An 18344-nucleotide genomic window follows, 5' to 3' on the forward strand; every position below is an offset into this window, starting at 1 on the left:
CTGCCCTCGGATGCTTTGGAGACTATGTTGACCCCTCTTCTCGGTGATAGCCCCTCAAATACTGGAAAACATCTATCATGTCACCCCAATCCTTTTCTTCATTAGGCTAGACATATCTAACTCCTTTAGCCATTCATTATATGGTTTAGCCTCCAGACTCCTTATCATTTTTGTTGCTCTTCTCTGCACTCTTTCCAGGATGTCAACATATTTTTTTGAACTGTGCAACCAGAACTGGATACAGAATTCCAAGTGTGGCCTCACTAGTGCAGTATGGAATGGTACTATTACTTCTCGTGATCTTGATGCTATCCCCCCTGTTGATGCAGCCTAGGATTGCATTAGCTTTTTTTTTAGGCAGCTGCAACCCACTAGGAAAGCAATATCCTTTCACAGTTACTACTATTAAGCTATTCTATGCTTATGGAGTTGGTTTTTCCTGCCTTACTTTTCTCACTAATGAACTGCACCTTGTTGGATAGAATGTTGAACAGAATTTTATGATTAAACCTTCATAAAAACATTCATTGTAGAGCTTCTGGCAGAAGGGAAAAATCAAAGAATTTCAATATGTGAATTAAAAAAAAGAAGGAAGTTGAATATTATAACACTGCCAGATTAGACTTGGTGCATAAAGAGGTGATTCAAATGGCTCTTTTAAAAAAAGAAGTCAGGTGTTCATAAAACCTCCCGGTTAATTTTGGATGGAATCCCCAATTGCTGCTAATGGTATGATAATTTATGTCTAAAGCTGCCTTCACCTCTAACTCCTGCCTTTTCCAGAACATGTTTATTCAAGTAATCGTGTCCAACCATCAGGCCAGGCTATGGTAGATGGGAATGAAAATGGCATGACATTTAAAAGTAGATTTTCTGTCTTGATTGCTTTGAGAACACTTTGCTCTCAGAAGAATCCATGCAAATATTATGCTCCAGAAAGAACAGCCAAAGGGCTTATAAAAAGAAGACCCTGTTCATCATGGGCCAATGCTGGTTCCCCTTTGAAGGCAACCTGCTTTACGGTTGCCAGATTGGGGCACCTGAGAAAAAGTGGTAATTGAAAGCAAATATTTTATATAGCAGCCTGTCCCAGCTTTCAAATGACCTTGTCTCTAGTAGCAGGGGAGGCTAGCTGTGGAAGATGGGAATCCTGAGAGAATGTGTACTCTAATCTAAAGGATCCAAGGATGGGGATTAGAGTGAAGGGAAACACTCAGAAAGTGCACCATGGTTCTCAATAGAAAAGCAGCTGTTTCTGATATAAAATGAAGTCTCGGGGCAAAAAAAAATTGGAATTCTAGCTTAGCTTTTTCCTTGATACGTCAGTTCTCTGGGACAAATACACACTCTTCAGAGTCATACAAAATAGCACAAACGTTTGTTAGCTGGTAGTAAGGTATAAGCCTAAATTGACTATTCAAACATTCAAACATAAATTCTGGGTCTATATTCTGAAATATGCCATTCCATTCCCCTTCCAATGAATATGCTTCCCTCATTACAAGTAATTAATTACATGTAAAAAGCTATTAGAAACGATTCCCTTCTAAAGCAGAGTGGTTTCACTATCAAAGACAGATCTTGTCTCTGAAAAGATGGCAAAAAGGAGCTTCGATGAATATTCCCTGAGAAGGAATTCTAGAGTCATTACAAAAAATAATGCTCCATTTCTCATGGAGTTTATAATGGTATTTTGTGCCTCCATGATTTATCAATATTGTTTGACCACTGTGGAGGGGATGTTGTGGGAAGGGGGAAATATTTGGGAAACAAACTATTTAGACAGCTCTTGAAAATCTTTTCAGAAAAATTTTTTTTTAATGTATAGCAATAGCACTTAGACTTATATACCGCTTTACAGTGCTTTACAGCCCTCTCTAAGCCGTTTACAGAGTCAGCATATTGCCTCCAACATTCTGGGTCCTCATTATATACGGAAATGGTATATATGGGAAACAGTCATAATGCCTCTTCGATGAATTCATCCACTACGTGAATGCCTCAACCCAATTCTGGAAATCTCTTTTTTAAAAAAAATTTTTTTTTTTTTAAGTAGCTCTTTAACATAATTATGCACACTTTCACATTTGTGGTCCCTTTTATAGTGGGAAATCACAGTTAATTTCTTTGCAAGTAATATTTTCCATGTGTTGTGCTGTTTTAACCATTCTTTCAGTGGGGAAGTTGCCATGGTAATTATGTAAAGCTCAATTTTAGCTTGTCTAACTTGGAAGCGGATCTTATTCAGCATTTGTATGGATGCTACAGCTTGAAACATTTGTAACTTGGATTTATGCACGTTTACTGAGGATAATTTTTAATGTTAATTTTCTGCTGAAATGTGGGCTTATAATTAATTTTATTACTGCTATTTTAATATCTGTGCCTAGTAGTTTTTAAAATTGATTATTTGTCTAATTTGTTTTCAGATTAATTTATTTTAAAGTTTAATTATTTCGTTTATACATTTGCTTGTATTAAACCTGTAAATTATCTACCGTTCAATCCTCAGGGACTCTTAAATAAATAAAATGTGGTAAGGTTCAAAGAGAGGGCTTCAATTATAAGTGGTTTCCTTTTATTTTTTTAATCTTTTGTACATTTTCATACAAAAAGTTGAAGATATACCGTTTATATCTTGGAGTCTCTATTATTTTAGTTCCAGTCATCAATTTTAAACTGCATAGTGATTTAATATTTATCAGCTATCATTATGACCAGTTTACCTGAAATAACAAAATAGCGGAAGGTCAAGTGATAGGAGACGATTAGCTCAGAAGTCTCTGGCTGGCTATTTTTGAAAATGGAATGCTTATATGAAAGAACTGTCTGGGATTAATCCAGGCATGATCTATCCCTTCCCCCATTAATTAATAGTACAATTTTGGGATGGAGAAATATATTCATACAAGCATCCTCTAGATGTCACTGAAGCACTGAAGACTACAGAAAAAGTAGTCCCAAACAAGGTATACTATAAATTCACTGATAACCACAGTCACCCAAACTCTTGTGTCTGTTTGATTGCTTGCAATCTTCAATTGGGTGAAATGGTGAATCTTAGGGCAACAATTTTTGAATTGATATACTTCAAGTGGGCTGACAGAATGTATCCAAATCCAGGGTCCATAACTTCCATGGCATTGAAATTTGGCAAAATTGTGGCTGCTTCAGTGCTGCCAAATTGGTACACCATTGTGATGCCCATGGTGACTTTCCCTACAAGGAAAGTCAATGGGAAAGCTGGCAGGAAGTCAAAAGTCTCCTACCCCCGCCCCCCACACTGCTTTTTGGCCCGCCCATGGTCATTCTGTTTGTCTGTCTAAGTAAGATCTTAAATTATGATCCAGTTATCAGTGTCAATTAGAGTTAAAGGTAAAGGTTTCCCTCGCACATATGTGCTAATCGTTCCCGACTCTAAGGGGCGGTGCTCATCTCCGTTTCAAAGCCGAAGAGCCAGTGCTCTGCGAAGAGCCTTGGTAGTACAGTGGTCTGAAGCACCCTGTTATTAAGATCAGCTGCCTGGAATTACTGCAGGTTCGAATCTCACCAAGGCTCAAGGTTGACTCAGCCTTCCATCCTTTCTAAGGTAGGTAAATTGAGGACCCAGTTGTGGGGGCAATAAGCTGACTTTGTATAAATATACAAAAGAAGGAAGGCTATTGCTTAGCGCATTGTAAGCCGCCCTGAGTCTCCGGAGAAGGGCGGCATATAAATCAAATTTTTAAAAAAAGTGCTGTTTGAAGACGTCTCCGTGGTCAAAGGCACACGGAACACTGTTACCTTCCCACCAAAGGTGGTCTCTGTTTTTCTACTTACATTTTTTACGTGCTTTCGAACTGCTAGGTTGGCAAAAGCCAGGACAAGTAATGGGAGGTCACCAGTGCTGGGTTGCTACTGGTTTGCCCCAGTTCAGGCGAACCGGTAGCAGCGGCAGTGGGAGGCTCCGCCCACCCACCCGGATATCATCAGATATGATCTCCGCATGCGCAGAAGTGGCGCACTTGCTTGTTTTGCTCATGCGCACATACGCATGAACAAACCGGTAACAAAGGTAAGTGAAACCCACCTCTGGAGCTCACTCCGTTACGTGGCACTAGGGATTCGAACCGCTGATCAACAAGCTCAGCATCTTAGCCACTGGGCCACCGCATCCCATATCAATTAGAGTTAGAAGCTACCTATTAGTTTTAAATCACCTTCATTCTTTAAATGATAAATTCTGGGTAAAAATGTTTTTTTAGATCAGTCCTGTTTTTATTTTAAATAATGGGAATGTTTATCTGTTTCACAGAACTGTGAAAATGCCTTAGATTTTAGATGTTGGATTATTATGGGCTGTTACTCTTAACACTCTGGCAGAAAGATCAACTTTAGATCCCAATGTTCCCTACTGTGTGCCAGGTTAAAAGGGACAAAAAGAAAAAAATAAAGAAAAAGAAGGGAAGCTATTTTATTGGACTGTATCAGTGAAAATGCCCAGCCAGATGGATAAGTTTGAATAATTCAACGGAATCATATCTGATGAAGACTTCCCCAAATCACTTCTGTATAGTTGCCAAGGAACATGGGTGTGGAAACATTTGTAATAGCAACAGGAGTTTAATTTGACCCCAAAAAAAGTCTTAACTCCTATTAGCGATTAAGAAATATCCCAGTAGCAATAGGACTGTTATTGTTATACCAGCTCTACAATAGTTGGATAGAAGAACTTATCAAAATCTCTAAGTTTAGCAGTGGATAAATGGTCACAGTAAATACCAGAATATTCACATATGGTCTAATTCATATGTGAATTATCAAAAACAATTGTCCTAAAAAAGAATCCCTCTGACTCATTCACTTCTTACCTCACCTCCTTATCTCACCTTGCAACCATCCACAAGTGCAGATGCTATCAGATATTTTTAAAACATGCCACAAACTGTAGCAAAGTAAAACCAAGGGCAGGAATAGAGGCAGCTAGTGCCATGTTTAGTACTGTCTCATTGGCCAACTAGATAAAATATTGGCCATTCTCAAGGAGAAGGTGAAGTTAGGTTAGTGTTGGAAACATGCTACTTGCAGTTGGCATCTGTGTGGAAAGGGCTGTGTTGAAAGTGATAACATGGGTGAGATAATTAGGATGTGATCGATATTGCTTTGAAAAAGATTTATTATATGTCTGCAAAACTTGCATAGTCACCTGGAAAGCCTCTTCAGAAGGAGATTCCAAATTGCAATTTTTAATATGATATATATGTATATGTGTGTATGTGTGTATGCTTTGCCTATTTTGGGGGAATTTTCTCTCGGTATTCATATCCAAAGCTAAATATGGCACTCAGCTGAGAAAAAAGCCTTATGTCCATGCTTTATATGGTTTTGGAATGCAATTCAAAATATAGTTGTTGGAAAACCATTTTCGTTGCCGTACATATAAGATGTGTCAATTTTTTAAAATTAGGTTTTGTTAAGATAACTTTATAGTACACACTGACTACATATTCATGTTAAAAACCATCCCCAAAAAATGAAAGAGATGTCTGGAAAGGCACGCCTTCTCAAAAGAATTTGTATTTCTGTGGATCCCTAAGATAGACTTCTAGACCAACTGTTTTAAAAGTTAACTGGCTTACTTTATTTCAGTATCAAAATTCATTATCATTCTTTCATCTTCAGTAGGTTTGCATATTCATTATTTCATGCTTTTATTTTCAGTAGCTCTGCATAGAATTCTGCTCACCTTAATTTCATTAGAGAATGTAAATATGTTCTATAATTTATCTAGCTAGTAATGACAGGAGGAAAGAAGATGTAACATTTCACTAAGTATTTCAGATTTAAAATTATACCTTCATGATGGCCAAATATTGAATAAGAGTAAAATCTTAAGTACATTTTCATACACAACAGCTTATGCAAGTCAGCACAGACCTTTCCAAGAAATAAACATTATTTAGCAGCAGGAACTGGTCTCTGAATTCCTTCTTTAAGGGAACCCTAGACAGTTCAGTATATTGTGTAATTACAAAATTCAGGTGAAAGAATTTCATAAATGGTGACAGAAAGGGGAAATAATTACAGATGCTGTCAAAGTTCGATTTTGATTGGCAGTCATGGAAAATCTGTGCTTAGAACAAGGAAATGCAACATTTTACAAAGGAAATATGTTATGAAACCTTGACCTGTTTGCTTGTTTTTCCCATAGGAAAAGTCGTATCTTACTGCAAAGGGAACAAAATCTATAAAAAAGAAAAAAATGCCCGATTCCTCAGGTTAGATATCTCTTTCTTTCTCTCAAAACTAACACAAGTGGTATTGTTTTTGCAGCTTTGTGCCCTAGACAAGGAGAGTATGATTTGTCAAATTGAAAAAAGGGTTTTTCACCCCAGGGCATTCTGGGATAAAATTTCTTAACCTTGGCTTTTTGCCCATGGGACTTGTGCCAAGTCTATCCCTCTAGATCAGCTAGTTGTATTTTTCTTGTGCCAGCATTGCATAACCTCATTCCTGTAACTAGATCAGCCATGTTACTTACCAATATTAAAAGCACTGTGTCCCCTTAATTGTCTGTTGCCATAACTTGTTTGCCAAATTTTTGAGAAGTTGTGTTACTCACTGCAAACAGAATCCTTGATTTGAGCTACAATAGGGCTTGTTCCGTAGAACAAAGGAATTACAGTTAATACAACTGACAATATATAATTTATTTTTTTAAATGGCCAAAAATATCAGACAAACATCTGAAAATCTGTTTTCTGAATGAGGACGAACAAATTAACTGTATATTAACTGTAGTGTCCTTTGGAATGGAGTGACCAATAAATTTAAGTAAATAAAATTAAATTAATGAATTTAAAGTTCTGAACCCACATAAAGCTTCCTTTCAGAGTTTTTTTATGGTTCCAAAAATTTTAAAATAGGAAGGATGAAAAGAATACTTTTCTGCCTTCTTTTGCAATTGGTATATATACTATACTATACTAATAAAGTTTATCTGGGGCGTAACTGTACATTTTAGGTGCAACATGTCTGTTATTGAGTTACATTTTCTTCCCTGCTTCCCTGTAACATTTGGGTTGCATTTCTATGCTACTTGGAAGTGATGCTTTCACATGTGGAAAATGAATGGAAACTTTTTAACAGGAGAGCAATGAATAGCAGTGGTCAGAATCCTTCAACTGGAAGCACCCTTGAGTGAGAAGAATATAATCTTTATAATATATTTAGACTCTTAGTGGTTGACTGTTTCACATCAGAAGTGGAAAGTCCCTGACTTTCAAAAGAGAAAAGAAGTTTCTGCAGTGTGAATAACTGAATGATGTTGCATAAGTATTCTTTTCACTTAAATCATTGGTATTATTTTCTCCTTAGTTCTAGATGGATCTGATGAGAAGTCAGAATCACATTCTCATACAGAAAAGGTCCATAAACTCAACAAGGAGAATACAGGGAAGCCAAACACATTTCTTGTTCAGAGAAATTCCCCCAAATCTTGTGAGTCTAAAGAGTGTGCAGAGAGACGTCATAGCATCAGTTGGAAAAGTTCTCTGCAGAAGACCTCAGGAAAGAGTCCAGTGGAAGTGAATGCAAATGAAGCCAACCAAAGTCAAAATAACCCAGATGCAGAAGGTGATGATCCAGGACTTGTGAAGAAGCATGGTGGATCTCAAGGAAGTCTAGGAAATGTGGTAGAAGATGACAAAAGAAAAGATATTACCAGGGATGAAAAAGCAGGAGTATCAGAAAAAAGATCTCAAAGAAAAAAATCGATAGAAGATGCAGATATCAAGTATGTTTTCAATACCAGACTATCTCCCTTTAGATTTATGGGATCATGCAGTACTTATTGAACTGTAGAAGATGGATTTGTAATACACACACACACACACACACACACACACACACACACACAATCACTTTGGATCATTAGATGAAAGATAATCCACACACAAGAATACACTGTACAACATTTAATTGGTTTTTTTTTTTTTTAAAAAAAAAAACTATTTCCAACATGGAAAAAGACGATTGAGGGGATGAACACAGTAGCTCTGAAACAGTATCAGATGAAACAGTATCAGATGAACAAAGGCAAAAGTCAAAGGGTAATTTATAGATAGATAAATTTTGGTTAAGAATTAAGAGAAATATATGGAATGTGGGGATAGTCTGACAAAGGAATTAATTCCTTGGTGTAATTTTAGATACCCTCTCATTAAAAGCTGTGAAGCAGAAACAGGTTAGCCATGTTCTTATTTTGAATTTCCTGCATTAAACAAGCCTGGACTATTAAGTCTTTACAAACACCATTTTTGTAGTGTTGACCTTCCGGTCTTGGCATTCTCGGTTAAAAAGAATGCAATATCCAACTTAACACTTTTTTTCTAATTGGCTTGAGTAGATGTTGAAATAATTGTTAGCCTAACAAATCTAACTAACTAACAAGTACAAAACTTGTTCAACATGTTGTAGGATACTTGGTCCAAATGTTGGTCTTGCATTACTTATAATCCTCTCAAGTCTTGGCTTTTATTGTACAAGGAAATTTTTTTTTTGCAATCTCATTGACATAACCTGGAATCAGAAAGACAAAACATGCATAAGAAAACTTCCTGTTGGATTAGGTTGGTTTAGAACTTTTCGACAACAAAGAAAACATTCTTATAGAAATTTTGACAGAATTTTGACAGTTTCTTACAGAAACTAATGAAATTGATAGAAAGACTTAATGTTCCTGTCCATAATGAAATCTAATAATAACAATAATTTGATAGATGTTGAATTCTAGAGAAGAGAAGAACTATATACCATAGTCTAAAGTTTTGGACGGAAATGGAATGGTTCTATTCAACCAAAACCATCTCCCTCAAAAATATTCTGTAAGTTAGATGGGAATCCATAATATGTTGTGCACATATATAATGAAGAACCCAACATATTATAGAAGCTTATGAGGTAATGGTAATGGCCTGCTGCCTAAGTTCCTAATTTAGCTGGAAGGGGATTTGTCTCATATATCCACAAGACTTATTCCTGTTCTAATATTCTGCCATTTTGTTGGCAGTGAAAAAATAGTCCTCAGGTTATGACAGCAATTGGGACTGGAATTGCCATCACTAAATGATGGGCAATGTGATGACATGTGATCACATTACTTAGCAACCACAATCCTGGCACTCCCAGTTGCCATTGCCAGGAAACAGAGCGCCTCAGATAAGAAGCCCAGAAGTGCCACAGAGGACTTCTCTGGGAAGGCCGGGGGATATCTTGGGAGGCCCAACACAGGTCACACAAGAATGCACAAAATCTGGGGAATGAGGATATAAATTTATGTGCCACCCAGAATTGCTTCAACAGTGACATGGGCAGCATATAAATTTAATATATAAATAAAATAAATAAATGCAAGAAGGCAGGCGATGAGCAGTGCAGTGTTACCAGAGTCACCTGTGACCTTCCCTGCTGGCTTTCCCATTTCCTTGTGGGAAACCATCACAGATGGTAATCACATGATGTGAGACGCTGCACCTGTTGTAAGTGCAAGACAGTTGCCAAGCTTGCCAGGGCTGGTGATAACTACCACTTGTTCAAGCAATCGCTGAACAAGTGGTCGTTAACTGAAAACCAGCTGTACCAATTCCCCACATAAATGAGGATTTATGCTTCAGTCTTTCATGTCCTGGTTACCTCCTGTATAGATGACTATAATGTGCTCTCAATGGAGCTGCCCTTGAAGAACATTTGGAAGCTTCAGTAGTGCAAATTCAGCAGCAAGGGTAATTATGTTGACAGATAGGGCTGCACATGTTATATCTCTGCTCTGCACACTACCTCAGCTACCACGTTACTTCCAGGTTCAATTCAAGGTGATGGATAACCTATAAAGTCCCACATGACATGTGTCCAGGCTATTTGAGGGACTGACTCTCCCCAATTACATTTACTTGTCCCATCAAGACCAACAGAAGAGGCATGACATGGGATCCACCTACAAAGGAATGCCATCTGATGGAGGCCAGGAGGGTAGCCTTTTCTTTCATTGCACCCACCCTATAAAACATCATTCCCCCAGGCCTGGAGGTCAGATTGGCTGCACCTTTGCTGGCCTTCCAAAACAGCCTGAAGACATGGCTTTACCGTCATGCCTGGGGAATCAGATACTGTAATGATGGTGCAAAACTCATAAAACTATTATTGTTAACCTAAGTTGACTATTTTTTTCCCTTTTGATTGTATTGTATAGTTTAATTGTTTTAAATGTTTGCAGGATTGTTGTTTTAGTTGTCTGGTACTGTTTGTGTTTTAATCTTGTAAACCGCCCAGAATCAATTATGTGAGATGGGCAGCTCAATAAATTGAATGAATGAATGAATGAATGATAAAATAACAAAATATGTATTCATTTATAAACCATGAACTCTAAAAACAAATGCTTCTGATCATTTGGACTGTTTATATTTCTCCATAACTCTTCCAGAGTTGACACTAGAATAATCTACATCTTCTCATCTAGGCATAAAGGAAATGAAAAAGCTTCATTCTTTCTGAAAGATGAGCAAGCCAGCAGCAGCAAGCGTCGCGTAAACGAGGGAAGTTTTCTCAAAGATGTCAACAAAAAGAGCAGAGTGTTTGTAGTGAAGGCCAGCGGTGGACTTAAACCAAAAGAAGCAGCTAAGCCAAAAACAACAGAACTTGTCTTACCTGGAAAAACAGTTGCATCTAAATCAACAGCTGCCAACAAGAACAAAGTGAAGCAAGAAGCTTCAAAGGGAGATAATTTTATAATTGGTACAACTTAGCTTTTAAAATATATAAAATAATATACTAATTGCAAGCAAAACAAATGCATTGTCTACATTTCATTGTCTACATTCTTCTGTTAACAGAAGAATTAACATTTGGATTGTTAGCTATACCAGCTGAAAATCCCATCTGAGAATGAGAAAACATAAGTTTTAGTGCTACCTGTTCTTTTGTCTGTTCTAGCCATTAATTTTTTTATTGATTTATTTGATTGCCAGATTATAAGGTTTGGGCTTTGCTAGACGCACAGAAATAGAAGCAAGTTGTTTTAATATTAAATTAAATTTTACTTAAATGTGCCACCAAGTTGTTTCAGCTCCTATTGACAACACAGATAGATTTTCTCCATGACAATTTATTCCTAACCTATTCTTACATGTCTCCCAAAGATGCACCATTTGCTACCGAAACGGAATCTATCCACCTTATTGTTTGTCCTCTTTCTTTCCGTGTTTTCCAGCATTACAGTCTTTTCTAGAGAGCTGGGCTTCGCATAATGAGTCTGAAATAGGATAATTTGAAGCTGGTCATTTGTGCTTCGAGTGAGAGCTCTGGATTGATTTGTTTGATGATCCATTGATTTCTTCTCTTGGCTGTCAGCAGTATTCTCAGGAGTCTTCTCCAACACCAAAAGTTCAAAAATGTCAATTCCTTTCCAATCCTGCTTCTTTAAAGTCCAACTTTCACTTCCATGCAGTGTCCCAGGAATAAGATCGCTCACACAGTTGTCATTGTTGTAGGCATAGGGACTTCATAGCATTTGAGTATATTTTCCAAGGCCTTCATGGCTCCTCTATCAAGTGCTCTCTGAAACTCTTTAAGTTTCTTCCTGATATTTTTGTTTTCCTTGGCTTTGGCTTCTCTTTTCTTGGTAGTTTCCAGTTTGCTTTTTTCTCTTCATTTTTTTGCACTTTCCTTTCACATTCACCTTCAACCATTTCTTTAAGTTCATTTGTAATTCCTCTGGGTCTTTAATCATTGAGGCTCAGTACTTCAGTGTGATTTCTGATATTTTCCTTGAAGATGGTGGGTATATGTTCAAGATCATACTGGAAATTTACTGGTTTTCTTTGTCTGTTTTAGCTTAACTTGGAACTGTGTGACTTTGGGCCAGTCACTCTTTCTCAGCCTGAATCACCCCAGGAGATTATTGTTTTGGGGAAAATAGAAAAGAGCAGTAATTAGGTATGTTTACTGCCTTATTTATAAAGTAATAAAGGCAAGATAGAGATAAAATAAGGGATGCGGTGGCTCAGTGGCTAAGATGATAAGCTTATCAATCAAAAGGTCAGCAGTTCAGCGGTTCGAATCCCTAGTGCCGCGTAATGGGGTGAGCTTCCATTACTTGTCCCAGCTTCTACCAACCTAGCAGTTCGAAAGCAATTTAGCTCCCTGCTTCCTTTTAGCAATAATATTGTTACTTTGATTTCTATATACTTCATCTGGTGATACCCATTTATAGAGGCATGATTTTAATTGTTTCAACACAGTATTAGCTATGAAGATTTCATTGGAGCCTTGGAGATTGGAGCATAAACTTAAAAGATCATCATATTAAGGGATTGCCCATGAAGTCTAATCGATACTATCATTGATTACATTGTAACGAAGTACAATTCTTACTATGCTCTTCCTAATTATAAAAGCAAAGCTGTTTCTTCTTGTTTTTCATGTCCTTAAGACTAAAAAGTATGGTTTTCTGACTGAAAGTATCCAATCCATTTTGACTTCCTGATACCTAAGGTGTCAATTTATAGTTGTTTCATTTCATCTTTTCCATGTTCATGCTTCTTGGATACAATGAAGGTTGGCTTTATTAAGATGAATAGGTAGTTCTCTGTAGCCTGCAACCGTATTACAAGCCTGTATTTCTATGTCATCAACATGATCTTTTTCAAATTTTCAAACTGTTGCAAAGTTCTTTTAGGACCCACCAAGTCAGAATCAACCACAATAGAATTTGAGGGAGCCTGTTCCAAGCCAGATCTTGAGATTTCCAGAAAACAATGTATCTTTTGAATGGTCAAAATGAAAGCTGCCATGCAACAACAATGCACAGGACTAAGATCCCAAAGAAGGGAAAACAGAGATTTGAAGTTTCTCATTATATTTAATACCTGAACGAAAACTGAAAAGGCACACAAAATAATTTTGAGATAGCAGGATAGGATCTGAGTGATGGTGAGTTCTAATCCCGCTTTAGGCAGAAACCCAACTGGATGACCTTGGGCAATCACTCTCTTTCAGCTCTAGGAAGCAGGCAATAGCCAACTACTTCTGAAATCTTATCCAGGCAGTTGCCAGCAATCAAACCTTACCTCAAAGGGATGCATACCCACCCAAATAAACATGAGTGTCTCTCAATTATTAGTTCATATTGGATGTGGCATTTTGTGTTTATTATTTACAGATAACATACCGTCAACGCCTGCTCCTTTTGACCACAAGATGATCAAAGCAAAAGGAGCTGGGATTGGTAGCTTTTATCAAATCTTCAAGAACGAACTTTTGGGAGGGTAAGTTGAACCAAAATTATAGTTCATTCAATGCAGAATCTCTTAAAATAATCAGACCTATCCCTGGATACTTTCCTAGATTATTATAGTGCAAATTAAATAGTAGTGTAATTTGGATGAAGCAATAAACTAGCCATCCTAGTCCAAAATAACAATGGCTTACATATTGTAAATGGATGACTGAACAGAAAGTTGATGGTTTCTGGACCTGGATTATTCTGGTGGTCTTCCAGTTCAAGAAGTCCTTCCGATTACCAATTAATTCACAATTCAAATAAGTGGTCTATCGTATCCTATCCTAAAAATGAACAAGTTTTCTAAATTCTACCTCAGAGCAGGGGTGAAATCTGGCAGGTTCTGATAGGTTCTGGAGAACCGGTAGCGGAAATTTTGAGCAGTTCGGAGAACCGGCAAATGCCACCTCTGGCTGGCCCCAGAGTGGGGTGGGAATGAAGATTTTACAATATCCTTCCCCTGGAGTGGGGTGGGAATGGAGATTTTGCAGTATCCTTCCCCTGCCACTCCCATCAAGCCACACCATGCCCACCAAGCCACGCCCACAGAACTGGTAGTAAAAAAAATGGATTTCACCACTGCCTCAGAGTATGACACTTTCACAAGAAGGTATGCTGGGAACTTCAGAAAGTCTGCTGGTCTTAAAGCTCTATTTTGTCCAGCACCCCATTTACTGAAGCGACCAGTCAGAAACCATTGGCCAAGGCCATGGGCATTTTATTTTTCTTGCTTCTCTTCTGGAAATAGGAGCAATCATGTTGATCTCCTAAATCTTTTATTATAATGTTTTAACAAGTATATAAGATCAGTCCTGCAGGATCAGGGCAACTGATCCTGATTCTCCTAATCCTAGGACTGTTGTAACTTCAAAATAAATGAAATGAAAAGTCACCTGAGACCTGAATTCAATTATGCTTTTTTTCCTTTCTCTAGTGGACGATTTGGCCAGGTGCATAAATGTGAAGAAAAGGAGACAGGTCTCAAATTAGCAGCCAAAATTATAAAAGCCAGGAGCTTAAAGGAAAAAGTAAGTGGGGTTTGAATAATAGCTTAGAACAGGGATGTCAAACTCGCGTCATCACAGCAGCATCACATGACATATTGGGACTTTTTTTCCCCTTAACTAAACTGGGTGTGGGTATGGCTAGTGCATGATGCATCTGGCCCACGGGCTGCAAGTTTGACAGCCCTGCCTTAGAGCAATCTGTGGGCTTTGTTATCTACTGACTTGGTTTCACCTGGACAAACTTTTCCTGATGAACTCTCATTGGCTTTTTGTGTGATATAAAGATCTTAGCTATTTGTACAAAGAGCAGCCTTTGAAATCTCCACTTCAATCTCTCTCCCCCCTCCCCACATCAAATTAGGTAATCTATAAAGCAGAGGTCACAAATCAAAGTTGTTTATTGTAATTTCTTTCACATTATTATTTTAAGAAGAAAATCTTACTCTCTTTTCTCAGCTTTTGCTCATTTCTCCAACAACAATTTACTCTGCTTCATTGCAGAGTACCTCAACACTCTGCTTTGGAATTGAAAGTTAAGCATACCCAATACTTGGGTGGGAAGCCATATAGGAATACCATGCTATAGAGTAGATTTAAGTAGTAAAAAAACAAAAACTCGGAAGGCAGAAATGGCAAGCCAGATCTACATTGTTGTCAAGGGGAAAAAAAGCAAATGTCCCCATGAGATTTTTAGGAGTTATTTCAAGTTGAAAGAGACTAACCAATCTTAGGTGAGCCACAATTGTAATTCTCCATTATTCGGGAAACTTAATCCTATTCTTAGGAACTAGGGAAGAACAGAAACCCAAAAGATTGATTCTTCTCCTAGATATGGTATTGCATTTTAGATTAGAAGAAATTGCATATGCTCAAAAGATCAGCCTGCTGCAGAACACAGAATCTCTCTCTCCCTCCCTCCCCCTCCCTCCCTCCTTCCCTCTCTCTCATCATCTCTCTAAGCAAGCAAGCCCAGGATTTACCATATTTTTGGGAATATAAGACACCCTGGACTATAAGACGCACCTACCTTTTTTGGTGAGGAAAACAAGAAAAAGAAATCTGCATCAGCATCTGCCTCCCAGCAATTTTGCCTTGTTACAGCAAACAGCAAACAGCCTGCTTTAGTTTCATTTTCTTCAGCATAGCTTGATTAGCACAAGTAAAAAAAATCTGCTCCCAGCAATTTACCTCCTTGCAGCAAGCAGCAGAGGCCCCGTGCAAAACAGCTGAGAGTCGGGAGGCCAATGGACAATCAACTTGTGCTAATTAGGCTGTGCTGAACTGAAATGGGCTGTTTCTTCTTGCTGCTTGCTGCAAGGAGGTAAATTGTTGGGAGGCAGAGGCCATAGGGTGGGGGCCAGTGGGTGGGTGGGGCTACATGCGACGCACCCAAATTTTCACCCCCTTTTAGGGGGGGAAGGTGCGTCTTATACTCTGAAAAATATGGTAACTCATACCTTTCTCTCCTGCTATTTCCTGTAAAGACCTTAAGATATTTTTTTTCATCCTTGGACACACCTCAACTGCTTTCTCTAGTCTTTTTCTTGAACAGCATTCAGCTTGCCAGTTTAACCATTATAGAGAGTTCACCTGAGCAACAATATAAAGTAGGTTTCTTTTGGGTTTTTTCTAGAGTACTTCAAAGTACTTCTACCTCAGCAGACGAAGCAGAAGTAATTTCTACCTGAGTAGAGACCTAAAGAACGACAGTCATGACGTCTTCTGAATTGCAGTGGCTCTTGAAATCTTGAAATCTTAGGCAGAAATATTTGCTATGACTTCTGCTCTCTGATCTGTAACCTCATAAGGTCAGAGTTAGCAGTGAAGACTTGGGCAAAGCATTCATTTTGTTGCCATGCGTAATTTGGAGCCACCAAATAAATTTAGATAAAACCTGATCTGTCTATTATGAACGTTGGTGGTGAATATTTCACCAACTTTGGGATCGCATTGCATTGGAAAAGGGTGCTTTAAGGGTTTAACAAATACACGGAGGCAGGAAAATCAACAATACTAAAGAGGCCATCAAGATTTTTGCTACATTCTTCTCAAATGTAACAACATTCTTTTTTTCTTTGCAGGATGAAGTGAAGAATGAGATTAATATCATGAATCAATTGACTCACATGAACATCATTCAGCTGTATGATGCTTTTGAATCAAAAAATGATGTTGTCCTTATTATGGAATAGTATGTATCAATCAGATGCTTGTTCTGCTTATCATTCTTAGCTGTGTCTGGAACCAAAGCCTTTAATGTGATTCTCCTCATTCCCTACTCAGTCAACAGTATGCTAAACCCAGCAATTGTAGTTATCTTTTATGGGAATGTAGAGGATATAGACATCCTCTATAGTTAACATAGCTGGTCAGTTCCAACCTACATCTTCCATCTTCCTTTGACATACATAACTTGGAGCAGGCTTATAAAGATTATATAGTGCAGAACAGAAGTAAGTTCTGGGGAGAAAAAAAATCTTCTAATTCACATTTAGGAAATTGCTTTATTGGAATCAATATCCTCGCTTTGCAGAGATTTACATATTCATAATTTGAAACCATACAGAGGTTGAATCAACTTCTGTTTGCCTTTGGATCTATTGAAACATGCAATTTGATTGGGTTATTTGAATTTTTATATGCAACTTTACAAGGAGAGGGTATCCTGAAAAGGGGGAGGGGAAGTTGGAAGTATGAACTAGATTGGCAACATTTTCAGTGAAATGAAAAGGGATTTAATTTTGCATATAAAGCATGTGCATTATTACTGAAGTATACCATTAATGCATTAGAGGGTCATATTCTTAAAGCAGTCATCTCTCTTCCTCTCTGTCTCTGCTTGAAGAATATTAAGGGAAACCTCATTATTTGGAGAATAAATGTCATACTTAGATTTCTGTAAATCCATGATTTACAGTAATTGTTTACTCACTGAAAACCGTATATATATCTATGACAAATCTCTTGATATTCACCTCTTGATGTTCTTCACCTTCAAAAAACCATAAGGCTGCTGACACTTTGTTTTGGAATTACTATCAAATACTATATTCTAAATCATTTAATAACCAAGTCCTGAAAGGTTCGTTGCAGTTTCTTTGTTTTGTACATAACCCAATATATGAGGAGGGTCTATGTACATTGTCACCTGGGAAGCACACATTTCTGACCATCCTTCCCCAATTCTAGTTTTCCTTATAATCCTAGAAAATATGGACATGTGGAGCATGCCAGGCTGGAGAATATTGTTCTTGAATGTAAAATTTTCAGCACATTGAATTACCAATTAAGCCCAGGGGTGAAATCTAGCAGGTTCTGACAGGTTCTGGAGAACCGGTAGCGGAAATTTTGAGCAGTTTGGAGAACTGGCAAATACCACCTCTGGCTGGTCCCAGAGTAGAGTGGGAATGGAGATTTTGCAATATCCTTCCCCTAGAAGTGGGGTGGGAATAGAGATTTTGCAGTATCCTGTCCCTGCCACGCCCACCAAGCCACGTCCACAGAACCGGTAGTAAAAAAATTTGGATTTCACCACTGATTAAGCCTATTTGTCTCTCTTTTCAGTGTGGAAGGAGGAGAACTGTTTGATCGGATTCTTGATGAGAACTCCAACTTGACAGAGATGGATGCCATCTTATTCATAAAGCAAATCTGTGAAGGGATTCAGCACATGCATCAAATGTATATTCTCCATTTGGACTTGAAGGTTCTGTGCATTTGTTTTACTTCCTATGCAAAAAAAAAATGTATATACTAGACTGAACATCTTAGAACTCAGTATTATAACTGCAGTTAGTGGCCCTTTTTGATTTGGAGTTCTGAGTATCATAAATAGGCTCAACTTTCAGATAATAGAAGCGTATTAGGAGTGGGGATAGAAATGAGAACCCAGATTGTCCTTTATCCTTAGACCTTGTAGGCAATGGGTAGAGAACATCTACTCAGGTTGAGGACTATTGTTTTAGCAGTAATTCATCACATTTCAGTGAATCAGAAGAAGATCCAAGGGTAGGGCAGGG

At 37.9% G+C, this 18344-nt stretch overlaps 1 protein-coding gene across 2 annotated transcripts in view; it reads left to right on the top strand.

The window, feature by feature from the left end:
* The window catches only part of MYLK4 (myosin light chain kinase family member 4), a 104561-nt gene that overhangs the window by 69287 nt on the left and 16930 nt on the right, over positions 1-18344 (top strand). For both annotated transcript variants that reach the window (XM_034429057.3, XM_034429056.3), the window contains 7 exons: positions 6191-6257; positions 7357-7774; positions 10499-10773; positions 13199-13304; positions 14253-14346; positions 16407-16516; positions 17890-18031. In XM_034429057.3, the coding sequence (XP_034284948.2) occupies positions 6191-6257; positions 7357-7774; positions 10499-10773; positions 13199-13304; positions 14253-14346; positions 16407-16516; positions 17890-18031 (1212 nt within the window). The remainder of the gene's footprint in view (positions 1-6190; positions 6258-7356; positions 7775-10498; positions 10774-13198; positions 13305-14252; positions 14347-16406; positions 16517-17889; positions 18032-18344) is intronic.

The sequence above is a fragment of the Pantherophis guttatus genome, chromosome 3 (genome assembly GCF_059756535.1).
Source record: "Pantherophis guttatus breed Tessera chromosome 3, ASM5975653v1, whole genome shotgun sequence".
NCBI lineage: Eukaryota > Metazoa > Chordata > Lepidosauria > Squamata > Colubridae > Pantherophis > Pantherophis guttatus.